This window comes from Mustela nivalis (assembly GCF_964662115.1).
Source record: "Mustela nivalis genome assembly, chromosome: 1".
Classification (NCBI taxonomy): domain Eukaryota; kingdom Metazoa; phylum Chordata; class Mammalia; order Carnivora; family Mustelidae; genus Mustela; species Mustela nivalis.
The window spans coordinates 59255783-59271800 of record NC_139020.1 but is presented as its reverse complement, the minus strand read 5'-3'; the positions used below and the strand labels follow the sequence as shown (position 1 = coordinate 59271800).

Genomic DNA, 16018 nt, shown 5'->3' with positions numbered 1-16018 from the left:
TCCTAACTTAATCACATCCGCAAAGTCCCTTTTTAGTCAGATAAGGTAACATTCACAGATTCTAGGGATTCAATTATAAGTATCTTTAGGGAGGCCATTCTTAACCCTGTCATAGGTAGTATTATATTACTTTCCTTGTTATTGTCACATAACCTGACTCTTAAAAAAGTATAAACATTAGAGACAGTAATGTGAGTTCAGACTGTTTTGGATTTTCCTAACTTGTACAGAAATCCTGTTACAACACTTTTCTTAAGATTTAGCCGGAAGGTTGGACTTTGAACTAACACTTACAAAGGAGTCTTTCTGATGCTTTGATAACTAAGCCCCCTTTGAATGGATTGCATTATAGGCCTTTTGCTAAATAGATTTTGTAGCAGCAGCTAATGTGCAATGTACTATCCATAATTTGCATGAAAGCAACTCTCTTAGGTTGAGATTTGTGGAGCCACTAAATAATATTTCCCCATTCCTCTTTTTTTTTTTTTTTTTTTTTTTGGGGTAACAGCTTTATTGATTTATTGTCCACATACCATACAGTCCATCCACTTAAAGTATAACATTCAATGATTTCTAGTATATGCAGAGTTATGTAATCTATAGTCAGTTTTAGAACATTTTCAGTACCAGAAGAAACCCCATATTCTTTAATAGTCAAATCCTATTTCCTCCCAAGCCCTTCAGCCCTATCTAATCTATTGGATTAATCTATTCTCTATCTCTGTAGGTTTGCTTATTCTGGACATTTCATATGTATAGAATCATTCCGTATGTGGTCTTTTGTGTCTGGTGTCTTTCACTTGGCATGTTCTCAAGATTCATCCATGTTGTAGCATGTATCTCCACTTCATTCTTTTTTATGGTTGTGTGGGTGCAGTACATTTTACTTCTCCACCCATCAGTTGCTGGGCATCTGGGTTGTTCCTGCTTTTTTGTCACCTACCCCTTTTAAGTCTCAGTCCAACTGAGAAATAGATAAAGGAATCAGATGGTTGGAGAATAAAGAATAAGCCTTACCAATGCTAAAGATGATTATAGCAAAAGGCTTAGTTCTCTAACTCCCTATACTACAGCTCTTCTTCTCACTCCTTCTCCCTGCTCCCAGGGACTCAGGGCAGAGTCTGCTCTAGTCATTTTACTTCAGGGATGAGCATAGACTGTGTTCTGAGGATAGCCTCCTTCACAGAGAGAAACCAGAAAGGACCAAGCCATGTACTTTCTCTGGGAGAAAGAGAGGAGAACGGGGCCCATACCACAAAAATTCAGAAAGGACAGATTTTTCCTCCAAGCAGGAGCCAAGGTGGGTGAGAAACTGGGAGGAAGATGGAATGATTCCTTTTAACACTAAGAAGACTGGCATTTTAGCTACCTGTCTTAACAGTTAAAGCAAAATGTATTTTTTTTCTTTGATTTTGAATTATTAAAAGTGCTGTCAATCAAACATTTAAGCAGTTGAACAGTTTAAATGATAGCATTTATTAATTTTGATATAGCTTGTTGCCCCATATTTTATAGGTTTCTCCACCAACTGAAGGAAGATAATTCTGAGTTAATTAATAAACTGTGGACTGATATTCAGCAGAAAATAACAACACAGTCCCAAAACCCTCCGGGAACTCCATCACCTGCCCCTCCATCAGGAGAACAAAAAGGTTTGTTCCCCCATTGTATTATTTCTCACAGAACAGTAACTTGTTTTATTATGTTCTTCCTTAAACATAGTAATGTTTAAAGGAATATTATTTGGGTTTTGACTGACTTTACCTAATTGATCTGTTAATTGGAATGCTTAAAACTTTTTTTCCTGTTCACTTGAGATTCTTTTGGAAATATTTTTTCCTTTAGCTGCTCTGAATGCTACCAGCGCTGTCAAGAGAGTCCAGACCAGGCTTCAATCTGAAGAATCTACTGAGACTCTAGACTCAAGCTATGTTGTGGGACAAGTGCTGAACTCAAGGAAGCAAAAACAGTTGTTAAAGAAAGGTTCAATCCCTCAATTTACAAAGATGAATTGTTAAACGCATAACTTGATACAGCTTCCTATATCTCTTAGTAAAGTTTTTTCCTTTAAACCCATCCAGTTGGAGCCAGCTGATTAGACTTTTCTAAATGGTAGCTAAGAAATGCCTCCAAATATAACAATGTAACTCTGTAGAAAGGTGGTTCTAGTACATTCATTATAGATAGTGTAAACCTGATTTAGACTATAGTTTTTATGAGAAATGGTGATAACTTCTATAAAAACCTTTTGTAAACTGTGAATAACAGTCAGTGGTTTTTCTAGTAGCTTGCTGGTATAGCTTTTCCTGGTCTTCTAATAGGGTGACTTCTGTCATTATCAGTGAAAGGAAAACTGGATTCCAGTGCTCCTTCCAAGCAGAAGAAGAATGTGTTAACAGCTAGCACAGCCTCCACAGACTTACCAAACAGCAGTAATTCCAGCCTAGATGTCCTCAAACACATGATCAATGAAGTGGAACATGAAATGGAAGAATACGAACGGTGGACGGGACGCGAGGTCAAAGGACTGCAGAGTAGTCAGGGGCTTACAGGCTTTACTCTGTCACTGGTGGGTTCCCTCTGTCGCCTGGTTCGGTACCTTAAAGAGGTAAGAACAAGAGGTTATTCTCCTCTACAGAGTGCTGGTGGAAACAGTGGGGTTTTTTTTCTTCTACACTTAACTTATAGCAAATTCCAAATGAAGAATAGTAAAATTTGAATAGCTTTGTTTAAAATATCTCAGTTTTAGATTATCTGCAGTAAGGTTTTACCTTTTAATTTCTCTCTATATGCCAATTTATGTATCCTATAGTATAAGTGATGTTGATTTTAATACAAGCTGTTCTAAATTGTAATTAGTAAGGTAAATCTACTATAAATAAAATCATGTCTTATGCTGACATTGAATATATTGTTTGGCAGTATTAAATTCAGTAGAACTACTAAATGTGTCCTTGTTCTATTGCTTTTCTCTGTGTTCCTACTCCTACTTTAGTTTGGAGAGTGGCATGCCTGTAATCTGTAGACACAGATGAGGAAAATTCTTCACGTTATCTGTGTGACTACTTGGGCTTTGTCTGAAGTAGATCTTTTGTTGTTCTGAAAATAATTTGTAAGAGAAGCAAGAATTATTTCGTAATTAATTTTTGAATAACCAGTCGTCAGAATGCTGAGGAATTAGAGCTAGCTCTACATTTCATCTTTCAAAAAACCTATTTAAGCTGTTCTTATGTTTTATACATTTAAATTTGTTAAACAAATACAACAGAAAATGTTCAAGGACATTTTATTATTAAAATAGTTGGTTTATCACTCTAATTCTGATGTTTCAATTTCTCTGGAGCTGTCTTCCTAAAATTACTTGTTAGTGAAATATTTATTGTACTGTCAGACTTATGAAAGTCTTATCATTCTTCTATCCTTAAATTAGGGTTCTCCAGGAATGTACTTTTGGCTCTCTGAAAGCATTACAGGTTTAGTAGCTTCCACTTTTTAGCTAATCACTTGCTTTACAAAGTTAAAACCATTGAAGTCTGTTGTTATTTTTATTTTATTTGAACAAACTTAGTTGTTGAATTGGTGATCATAATCACATGGCATGAAATTAAAAGAAACAGAAGGTTATAGATAAAAATTCTCATTCCCACCCTTAACTTTCATTTAACTAGTTTGCTTCCCTGTGGCCAGCAGTCATTGCCAGATACAGGTGTATCCTTCTAGAGATGATCTGTGTATATTCAAGCAATATGTATATGTCCTTCCCTCCACTTTATTCGGCAAAAATTTGTACTTATTTAAGCCTGTATACCATTCTGTTTATTATGTTCTATATAAAGAAGGGAAAAGGACACAGCATTTCATTTTAATGCAATATAAGCCTTTTTATAAAAATATGTCATTCTCATTTTTGTCACATATACTTTGTATCATTTTCTTTGACAGTTTTGAATAGAAACTCTTAGTTTTCAGTATTTGATGCTTTTAATGGGAGTTTATTTTTGGATGGGGATTTTATCTTATTATTGATGGAGGTTGATTTTTTTTTTTTTTATGTAGAGCGAGGTCCAACTGCGTAAAGAAGTAGAGACGAGGCAGCACCTGGAACAAACGTTAGGTGATCATCGAGAGCTCATTGATGCTCTTACAGCTGAAATTCTTCTCCTTAGAGAAGAAAATACTGCTACCCAGGTACTTAGATGAGATCCCAACTTTTCTGCGTTTAGTAAAATAAGGTATCTTTAAGAGTATGTAAGATTTTCTTTTAGTTGCCTTTGGTTTAGTTGTGTGGCTGTGATTACTTATCACTTCTTTATTATCATCAACATTCATTATATTGGAGGTACTATAGTAGAAACTTGAAGTACAAATAACATACAGAAAAGTCTGCTGTCTTTAAAAAACATACTATTATTTGGAAAGACAGAATCTACATTTAAATGGTAACTACCAATATTATAGCAGTTTATCCAAACTGTGAAGTAAATGTTGTGATAGCTACTTCTAATTTCAAAACAGCAGAGGATACAATTTAGAAAGCTTCCTGTAATCATATGCCATTTAAAGTTGTTTGCAGTATCTTCATATTTATTAGATAAGTCCTTTTCGTCACTTGTTTAGCTAATTGCTCCTTTTATTATTTTTTTAAAGACACAGTATTTCTTCTAGAAACCAATTAATACTGCCTCAATGGTGCATTAAACATTCTTAATTTGTGCTCTTTCTGTTCTCTCTGGGTATTGCTCTCACTGCATTTACCAAACTGTGTTACACATGCATGTATACCTGTCATCAAGACTGAGCTGCTTGAGGGATGCCTGGGTGGCTCAATCAATTAGGCATCTGCCTTTGTACAATTCCATTTATATGAAATATCCACATTTGACATATCTTTAGAAACACAAAGTGGATTTATAATTGCCAGGAGCTATAAGCTATAAGAGTGACTGCTAACAAGCTTGGGGTTTCTCTTTGGGGTGAGGAAAACATTCTGAAATTAGATAATGGTGCTGGTGTACAACTCTGTGATCTGAAGGTACAACTTCATGATCTGAAGGTCTTGGGATCAAGTCTGGCATCAGCCTCCTTGCTCAGCAGGAGGCCTGCTTCTCCCTGTGTCGCTCCCCCTGCTTGTGCTTGCGCTTTGTCTCTCTGACAAATGAATAAATAAAATCTTAAAAAAAAAAAAAAAAAAAGACTGAGCTGCTTGAGCAGAGATGGTTTTATTCATCTCTTTGTTCTCCAGTGATGGTTGTTATTACTTTTATTTGTTAGCCAAAAGAGACTGGAAAAGCCATAGTTAGTAGCTAAGTTATGTTGTATCAATGGACATTAGATATAAGACATGCAATTTTTTATTGATCTATCCATTTCACATACCATTTAATTATCTTATAAAAGTGTACAATTCAGTGGTTTTTAGTATATTCACAGAGTTGTACACCAGCACCATTATCTAATTTCAGAATGTTTTCCTCACCCCAAAGAGAAACCCCAAGCTTGTTAGCAGTCACTCTTATAGCTTATAGCTCCTGGCAATTATAAATCCACTTTGTGTTTCTAAAGATATGTCAAATGTGGATATTTCATATAAATGGAATTGTACAATATGTAATCTTTTGTATCTGATCTCTTTCACTTAGCATAATGTTTTCAGGGCTTAGCTATGTTGTAGCATGTGTCAGTACTTCATTCCTTTTTATTGTCCACTAATATTCCATTATAAGGATAGACCGCATTTTGTTTATCCATTCATCAGTTGATGGACATTTTTAGTTGTTTCTACCTTTTCGTGTACTATGAGTGAATAATGCTGCTATGAACATTCATGTACAAGTATTTGTGTGAACTTAGGTTATCAATTCTCTTGGGAAGATGAGCAGTTTTAAAATGTACTAATTGAAAAAAAAATAAATAAAATGTACTAGTTGGATCAACAAATTGTATTGATTTGGGCCGGGCACTGTTCTTGGTGTAGGAGGTACAGTCATGAACAGAGAAGCAATCTTTAGGTGAAGTTGTGAAAAGTGACCATATTATTAATCTATTTTGAAGGCAAACAGTAGGATTTTTCCGATGGGTTGGATTTGGATATGGGATAAAGGAAAGGATGTGAGAGGAGTCAAGGGTGATTCCAAAGTTAGGGGCTGAGCGTTTAGAAGGATGCAGTTGCTGTTGATGAGTTAGGAATGTTCAGGGGGAGTTTGGTTTTGTACATGTTGAGTTTGAGAAGCATGTATGAGTTCTAGATGGAGATGCTGAATAGGTCATTAGAGATGATTGTGGAATTTGGGGAAAATTTGAGCTGGTATGAAATTGTTTAGTATACTTTATTCAGTAATCCCACTAACAGTTCTGACCATCCGTGATTTTTATAAAATGTCTATATATTTTGGATACATATACATATATATTTATATGTGTATAATACCTCTTATCTTGGTGTATATATTTTTTCTTAACCTTATTTTATATACATTACGTAACTTCTTACTGGGTCATGTTTATCAGTGTAAATGCCTGTGTAATATTCTGTTAAATTAGCTTGAGTCAATTGATACCATTTATATAAAGAGGTTTTATAGATCAAAAGCACTGTAAAAAGGTTAATTCTTATTGTTGTATGGTAGTGTATTTATTAATTAATAATATTCTGTGATACATTTAACCATTCCTCTGTTGTGGGACTTTTAAAACATTTATGATTATGTGTTCTTACAAATACATGACTTTAGTATTTGAACGAAAGTCTGAAGTTCCTAGAGTAGTTAAAGTGGTGATACAGTTCTGCATGTCTAGGTGATGATCTTTATATAAATGGTATCAACTGACTCAAGCTAATTTAACAGAATATTACACAGGCATTTACACTGATAAACATGTCAGAGTCTGATATTGCAATGATATTATTTCATTCTTTCTTCTCCAGGCAAGACTTCAGCAGTACATGGTCACAACAGATGAGCAACTTATATCACTGACACATGCCATGAAGAACTGTCCTGTGATAAAAAGCAACAAAGAGTATCAGGCATCCGAAAGGGGATCCACAAGCAGGAAAATGATAGACAATCTGGGTGAGTATGTATGGTCTTATCATCCCAGGTTGGTATTAAACAGAGTAAACAAAACTGTAAACTTACATGTGATTGGTCATGTACACATAGATAGCATTGTAACGGTGACAGTTGCCATCGCTATTTCCAGTTAATATTTGTTGGGCACTTGCACTATGCCAGGCACTTTTTAAGTGTTTTTTTGTGTATTATCTCATTTAATCCTCGTGATAATCTGATGAGGTATTATTGTTATCCCTACTTTCAGGATGAGAAAACCAAGGCTTCGAGAGAGTTGGTAGCTTAGCAAGATCATACAACTAGGAAGTAGCAGAATTTGCTTCCTAGACCACTGGGGCTTTAGTGCCATCACTTTTCATCACTGTGCACCAGGTTCAGGAGGAGAGGAGATGGTCTTGGAAAGAAAAAGAAATACTGAGTTTTAGAAATTTGTAACTTTTTTTCATTTGTGGTGATATTTGGAAAGCCTTTCTTCACTTCCTGTGCCATCCTATGTCAGAGTCTGAATAGGACAGTTAGGCTTTTTCATGTTTTTTGCTTCTAAGTAACACTTCGATGAGTATCTGTGTGTGGTATTTTATGTATTTAGGAATGTTTTCTCATGAGGGATTCTGAGAAGTGGCTGACTAAAATTTAACTTGCATGAGATAAACTCAGTGGCTGAGGCAGGTCTCAAGGACTAAGTGCTTTTCTCAAAAGCAGCCCCTTCTTCCCAGTGCTGGCCCCTTGGGAGCCTTGCCTGTGAGTTACAGCTAAAGGACGACATGGCCTAGAAAGTGAAGACTCTAGAGTCCATGTGATTTTGCTTTCTGTGGAAATGTATGTAAGTATAAATACCTGCAGTGTATCTGTAGTTACAAGTGCTGACAGCCTCTCATCTTCTTCAGAGGGCCCTATTGTAAATGCTAATGTCTCCATGCCATTGGCATTCAGAGGGGAGGAAGCGGCTGAATTCACACAGGAAGACTTGCCTGTTAAGCTGTCTCAGGTGCCAACTCCCCCGGATAGTGTGAATCTGACTAACAGTTTTCCCGCACATATATTTGAGCCGGCTGTGTTGTTGACACCACCCAGGCAGAAGAGCAACTCAGGATTCTCTCCCTTGCAGGACGGTAAGCAGGCTTCTTCTAAAGCTGCCTGACGGTTGTTTTTTTATGCTTTATATATGCAACATACTGTGTCCATTGTTTCCCAGTAAAGGGAATTCTGAAAGATATTGATTGCCACACATAACCTTTAAGCTAAAGGAGGATTTTTCAGGGTTGTGTATATCATGTGTGTTACACCCGTGGTGAAATGTCACGTTAAATTTCGTTATGTATCTGTTCTATTAGACATTGTAAATATTATATCAGATCAAAGGATTAGAGTCCTCAGCATTAAAATGTAGAGTAAGGGAAATCCTCCTTTCCCTGTGGGCCAGGAGCATAGGAAAGGGTAAGAAACAAGAGATTATACTCCAGAGAGAGAGTAATGAAAGTTTAGCCAATGAAAGGTAAGAACTGCGACTATAAGGATTTTGTATGTCAGATTTGGTTATTAAACTATTTCTCATTGAAATTTCTTTAACTTAGTCAGTTGAGGTAATTTTATAGTGAAAGTTGATCAACAATTAAAAATAGCTTTCAGGTCACTTTTTGCAGGACATATATAGAGTTTAGAATAAAAATTTTAAAAGTTATTGTTTTTTTTTTTTTTAAGATTTTATTTATTTATTTGACAGACAGAAATCACAAATAGGCAGAGAGGCAGATAGAGAGAGAGGGAGAAGCAGGCTCCCCACTGAGCAGAGAGCCCGATGCGGGCCTTGATCCCAGGACCCTGAGATCATGACCTGAGCTGAAGGCAGAGGCTTTAACCCACTGAGCCACCCAGGAGCCCTAAAAATTATTGTTTATCCTTAGCTCAGAGATTCTTAACTTGGGGGCTCATGGATGGTCTTCAGAAGTACCATGGAGTGTTTCATTGTTTGTAAAATTATGTTTATTTGTCCACCTGTGCATTTATTCTGGAGCTTTAGAACCTTTTTTTTAAATAATTCTTCAGTTAAAAAACTACCTTAGATTTGCCTCCAGTGTTTTTAGAAAAATGTTATTCAGCCCTGATTTGCATACATTTTTTTATTTCTTTGAGTGTTTACATTCTTACACAGGGGAACAGAATAATAACTTTTATTGTCATTGTAACTTAGAAATTTGGTCAGATTTTCTGTACCTTCTTTTCAATAAAGGACCTGAAGAGGCCATAAGAGTTAAAGAAAATAACAAGTTCTTGCCATGATAAGATTTGTTTTGGCATTTATTATGTGACTGTAAAGTCTGTCAAGTCTTTCTGGTATAGGGAGACAATGCTAGGCTGAGGGTCAGAAGTGCTAGAATCTTGGCCCATCTGGTGACTAGCTGGGAGGCATGGAGCTAAGACACTTACCGTCTCTACATTCATTTTTCTGGCTTCAGAATGAGAGATTTTTCTTTTATCTTTAATGTTCATCTGGCTCTCTATTTCTGTGAAATGGTATCTCCTCTTTAGAGCCTAGAGAGAATTGTTAATTGAATTGGAGATATGATTTCAGTTCTGATTTCTGTTCAGGTTAGATTTTCATTCTCAAAGTAAGCTTTCAAATGTTTACATGGTATTAATATGCTCATCTAATGATCTCTTGAGATATTATAAAGTATTTCCCACTGGTGATAGGAAGATAGCTTGAAGTTGTTGTTGTTGTTCTTTTTTTTTTTTTTTTAAAGTAGGCTCCACCCCTAGTGTGGAATCTAACATGGACTTGAACTCACAATCCTTAGGTCAAGACCTGAGCTGAGATCGAGTTGAATGCCTATGGAACTCAGCCACTCAGGCACCCCAAATTCTTTTAAAGAAACAATTACCAAAAGTATTTTTACTCTGATTACAAATATACTAAATGTCCACTAAAGCCCCATTTGGGGGCTGTTATAGACACCTCTTTGTTAGCAGGTTTGCCTTGAAAATAATGCCACACGTTTCTTTTACAGTGTACAGATGGAATAACCTTTGAACATGTATTCTTAGTTGGTGAATTTTTGTCATCATATTTTTTCAGACTTTTATTTAGCATGCCCACATATAAAAAATTGTTCAGATAAAGGTGGGAGGTACATAGATCCCTTTATCAGCCTTTAGTTATACTCTGGAATAGCTCTGTCTAATAGAACTTTATGTGATGATGAAAATGTTCTGTGTCTGCTCCATTCATATTGGTAGGTGCTAGCATCAGTGGGCACTTGGAATGTGGCTAATGTGACTGAAGAACTGAATTATTAATTTTATTTAATCTTAATTAATTTGAATTTGAATTTGAATAACTGCGTATGTCCAGACACTCTTATAATGGACAACATTGCCCTAGAATTTCCTATCATAGATAATTTCCGTTAGCTACTGATTGACTTCTACTTTCTTTTACAGTCACACCTTTTGAAAGAGTAGTATATATATGCTGTTTTCATTTTCTTATCTCCCATTCATTCTTCATTTTCAAGTGTCAATTCTAATTTTTATTTTGATGTGGTTAAAAAAGGCACATACAAAGGTCTTTTCCTCTTTCATCTTTAGGCCTGCCCTAAGAGGGAAGCATTTTTTCCCAATTTGATTTCTGCTTATCTTGTGGTAGTCTCCATAATTAACATAAGATATTTTTATATATTTTCTCTTAAATTTTAACTTTACACAATAATTATAGACTGTCCTTTATTAAAGAAGAGGGTTTAATTAACATTAACTCCTACTTTCCTTCTCTATCTAATTTGGATGATTATATTTTAATTTTTAATTCTTCTATTGCTTAACTTTTGTGACTTCAAATACTTTCTCTCTCTTCTTTGTTAACGCTATGCAGTAGCTCTTGGCATTCCACTATGAAAGACAGGGATACTAGCTCTGCTTCCCTTCTGGCTCTCCTGTGCTTCCACTACACACCTTCACTCAGTCTATATTTCCTTTTACTGTGTGGAGTTTGATGACATTTCCTTTGTTCCATTACTACAATTATGTCTTCTGTGTCTTGTCTATAGATGGTTACTGAAAGTTGAAAACAAGTGACTGTTTTTTTGTTTCTCGATCTATTGTTACTATCAGTCTTTGTGCCACAGGAAGGAAAAAGTTCTTAGTATGAAGATCAAAGTTAACTTAACTTAATCAGTTGTTCAGAATATTTAAGTTTGCTCTATATTTATACTAACTTTCTTCCTTAGTTTTTGTTTTGCCTGGAGTTTTGAATTGCTTTTACCCATTATTTACCCAAGAATAATGTGCTTTATTTACTCTCTTGTTTACACATGAATAATAGCTTCTGGTCCTTTAGTTATGGAATCCTTTAGGAATGGAATCTGCTTTCATTCCAGAGATAATTCCCAGAGCTCTTCCACCCCGTTCCAGTCTGCACTGATTGCTCACTCGGCCTGCCACACACCTCTTATCCTGGGACTTGCTAAGGTCACACTCCTAGGGTTATATCTACTATTTCCTGGATTCCATTTATTCCTCTTTGGTTTTCTCCCTCAGGTTTCTGAAAGAAATCATTAGAATGGGTGTATAGAAGGTAAATCCTAAGTTCTTAAAAATCTGAGAACATTTTTCCTTTTTCTGTTATACTTGGTTGATAATTTGCCTAGATATAGAATTCTAGGTCCATAATCCTTTACCCTGAGAAATTTGAGGCATTGTTCTATTGATTTTTACTATCTGGTGTTGCAGTTCAGATGTATGATGTAATATCTAACTTATATTTCTTTGTATTTGACCTACTTTTTCTTTGTGGAAGCTTTAGAATTCCTTTATTTTTATTCTGACCTTGCATAAGGTGTGTCTAAATGTGTGGGTTTTTTTTTTTTTTTTTTCTTTTTCCCTCTCTCATTGCACTATGAGGCACCAGTGGGACCTTTGGGACATGAAGACACATGACTTTCTGCAGTTTTCTTTCTTTCTTTCTTTCTTTTTTTTTTTTAAGATTTTATTTATTTGACAGAGAGAGATCACAAGTAGACAGAGAGGCAGGCAGAGAGAGAGAGGGAAGCAGGCTCCCTGCTGAGCAGAGAACCCGATGAGGGACTCGATCCCAGGACTTTGGGATCATGACCTGAGCGGAAGGCAGCGGCCTAACCCACTGAGCCACCCAGGCGCCCCTGGACCATTTTCTTATGTATTTAGCCTTATATCTTCCTTCTTATATTCTGGAAGATTTTTTTTTCACTTTATATTCAACTCTGTCTTTTATTTTTTTAAAAATGTCACCAAGTTATATTTTTAATTTCTAAGCAACAGCCCTTTCTTAGTGTTTGATTGTCCTTTTTTCTTTGATGCTTATTACAAATGCATTATCTTGGGACACCTGGGTGGCTCAGTTGGTTAAACGGCTTCCTTTAGCTCAGGTCATGGTTTCAGGGCCCTGGGATCGATTCTGGAGCCAGGCTCCTTGCCCAGCAGGGAGTCTACTCTCTCTCTCTCAAATAAATAAATAAAAATTAAAAACAACAACAACAACAACAACAACAAACAGCACAACAAAACAAAACAAATGCATTATCTTCCAGAAACACTCTTCTGAGTATACCCTTTAGAATTTTATTACATTATCTTTTGTATCTGAATTTTCCTTCTCTTCTGAGTATACCCTTTAGAATTTTATTATATTATATTTTGTATCTGAATTTTCCTTCTTTTCTGAGTATACCCTTTAGAATTTTATTACATTATCTTTTGTATCTGAATTTTCCCTTTTCTTCTATCTTTTGTTCTGTTTTCCTATCCTGGTTTTTCTATTTTGTGCTGTTGATTTTCCTTATATGTCTGGTGATCCTTCACTACCTATCATAGTTAAGAATAAAGGACTGGAGCGAATGTTATAGGTAGTTGGCATAGGTTTTCTCTTCTGGGGTGTAGGTTGGTCTAGGTCTTTTTTCCCAATAGACTTTCCCTTCAGCAGTTGCTTTGATATATGGACACGCCTCATTAACTGCAGGCTTGCTTTTAGGGTATGTAAGTAGGATCCAGCTGTTTCACTGGGGCTACCACAGTTGCCCTCCCCAATGCTATTTTTCACTTTTGAGGATGACTGGGGCAATTAGTGAGCACAGCTTGACCAACATAACTATGAAGTAGATTAACTTTCAAGTTACTCTCCAATTTTCAGCCTACTTCTCACTTTCTCCTTCTGCACAGTCAGCTTTGAACTAGTGGCCTTTTTCTGGTTCTCTCAGAAAGACTGGCTTTTACCTGTCACTTTCTTATAACATATACATGTTCTAAACTGTGGCTTCTGCTCAATTCATTCTTTCATACACTTCCCATCCACTTTTAGTCTTTCAGAAATGTGTCAAAATAATCTCATTTGCTAATGACTCTCTTCCTAGATCATAATCTTCACTGATATGAGTTTATTAATTTTTTTATTTCCTTGTTGTCAGTGAAAGAAGGTGAGTCTCTAGTCTTGAACTAGGAGCATCTGTCTCCCCAGTTCTCTATTAGGTCATTTCCCCTAAACTACTCCTGCTATGGACTTCAGTGGCCTCTAGGTTAATAACTCCAGTGCACTTTTCTTCTTTGTGTTTCTAGGTCTTACAGTAGTATTGCATGTGGTTAACCACTCCCTTTTGGTTTCCTTCATACCACGTTCTTGTAATATTTCTCTAACCATTCTGGCTGCCCCACTTCAGTCTGCTCTGCTAGCTTCTCCTCTTTATGCCGCTCTGCATGTTGATTTTCTCATGTGTCGGTATTGGTTTCTTTTCTTGTTCAATTTTTTTTTCTCGAAATAATCTCAACCATTCTCATTGCTCCCAATACTGTCTATATGCCAGTAACTTTCAGTTTTGTATCTTCACCTAGATGAGTCTTAAGTTTCTGACCCATGAGCCCATTTGCCTGAGGGAATAATGATGATTTGGATAAATCATCAGGTACTTAAACTTATCCTGTTCAAAGTGAAATTCTTGATAGCTTCCCTTCCCCCAAATCTGTTCTTATCTTCTCCATCTCTGTAAATCGTATCACTGCCCACTCAGTTGCACATGCCATCTTGATCTGTGTATTTCCCTTACTCCCCACTTCCAGTTCATCACTCTTAGTTCTTTTACCAAAATATTTCTCAAGTATACCTACTTCTCTCCATCTCTATAGCCAACATACCCTCGTTGGAGCTATCATCATCTTTCTCCTAAACTACCACAATGGCTTACTGGTCTCCCTACTTCCATTCTTGGATCTTCCAATTAACACAGCATTTAAGAAATATAAATTGAGTCATTGTCAAACCTTCTCCATATTTCATTGATCTTGGATTAAACTACAAAATTCCAAACATGGCTTGAGTGAGAAATATTTCTGTACACCTCTCCAAACTCATATTTTTCCCGTTCTCCCTTGTTACTGTATTACACTAAATTGGCCTCATTTCTTTGCTCTTTCCTATTTTTGGGCATTCACATATGTTGTTCTCTCTGCCTGTACTGTTCTTTGCTCCGCTTTCTGCTACATATGTAATCATTTTTAAATTTTACTTCTTCAGAGATGCCTTTCCTATCTTCAGTTTACAGTAGGTATTTATACTCCCTACACCCCCAGTATTCCCAGATACGAGTTAATACATGTATTAAAATGTGAACTTGGCAGACTTTTTTTTACAAGGATACTGATAGAGCCTTAAGGAATATAAAAGTCTCTGTATTTGATTGTTTGAGGTGTCCTTGGTGGTATATTCCCTGCTAAAATAATTTAGGCATTCAGAAACCAGACCCTTCTCTTGAAATACATTTCTAACTACCATGATGAGTAATGAGATGATTGTAGAGCCAGTCTGTGGCTAAATGATGCATGTTTATTCTGTTTTAATTTTATCTACAGTATTGAGGAGGACTGTTCAAACTCGTCCTGCTCCACGAATTCCTCCAACTGTGGAAATAATTGAGAAGGAACAAAATTGGGAAAAGACGGCCTTCCCTACTGACACAGACAATCAGAATTCAAGTGAAGAGAGTCGTCTCTTCACTCAGAGGTGGAGGGTATCTCACATGGGGGAAGATCTGGAGAACAAAGTCCAGGCTCCTTTTGTTAACCTCTCACAGCCCTTCTGTAGCTCCCATTCAAACACTCAGCAGGCCAGAATCCTCGAGTTCTCAGAAGAGACCCCAGTACTGGGAGATGGGCAGCAGCTTAGAACAAATGAAGCATTAATACAAAGAAAAGACGTCATAGAACGAATTGCTGAGTTGACCCTGCAGAATTCAGCTATCAAGGCACATCTGAATAATATTATTGGGCCAGGAGGAGAGCAAGGGGATGGAGTTCGGGAATTAAACAAACAAGAGACAAGTCATGTGAGCAACATGACGGCAGTGAGTACCAGTTATTTAAGTACTTTGCTGGAACAAAGCGTTCCTGGATGTCTTCGAGGCTGCTATTAGAAGGCTTATGCTTTGTCATGTCCTCATCACAAGAAAAAGAAAAGTTATTTAACAGTTTATTTAACACATACAGTAAAAGAGAACAGCATAAAATAGAAAATGATGAAAATGAATGAGGAAAATAAGACAAAGGTAAAATGTGTAGAAAAGCTGAAATTAAGCTGCAAATGAAGTTATAAATATAAAATGCAAAATTAGTTTGAGTTTGAAAGCCTGCTATACAGCTACATTTTAATTGAAAGCATTTTTACTCTCATAGGGCTCATACAAGAGAATTATGTGTAGCTGGGCCTTAATTCATGAGGAGTTAATTTTTTAGGACACACAAATGCATTTTCCTGTAGAAATGATGTTTTAAAGGATTATTAAAGTGAGACTTTAATGTATGTATGAATCATGTGGAGATCTTGATAAAATGCAGTTTCTGATTGAGCAGTTCTGAGATAGTACTTGTGCATTTTTGACAAGTTCTCAGATGGTACCGGACTGAGGATTATGCTTTGAATAGAAAAG

General features: G+C 36.2%; 2 protein-coding genes across 7 annotated transcripts in view; one reads left to right on the top strand and one right to left on the bottom strand.

Moving 5' to 3' along the window:
* The window catches only part of SIDT1 (SID1 transmembrane family member 1), a 479838-nt gene that overhangs the window by 137943 nt on the left and 325877 nt on the right, over positions 1–16018 (bottom strand). The window lies entirely within an intron of this gene.
* The window catches only part of SPICE1 (spindle and centriole associated protein 1), a 65152-nt gene that overhangs the window by 41577 nt on the left and 7557 nt on the right, over positions 1–16018 (top strand). For all 6 annotated transcript variants that reach the window (XM_082738384.1, XM_082738385.1, XM_082738386.1 and 3 more), the window contains 7 exons: positions 1516–1652; positions 1846–1983; positions 2343–2608; positions 4057–4188; positions 6926–7073; positions 7961–8185; positions 14946–15436. In XM_082738384.1, the coding sequence (XP_082594510.1) occupies positions 1516–1652; positions 1846–1983; positions 2343–2608; positions 4057–4188; positions 6926–7073; positions 7961–8185; positions 14946–15436 (1537 nt within the window). The remainder of the gene's footprint in view (positions 1–1515; positions 1653–1845; positions 1984–2342; positions 2609–4056; positions 4189–6925; positions 7074–7960; positions 8186–14945; positions 15437–16018) is intronic.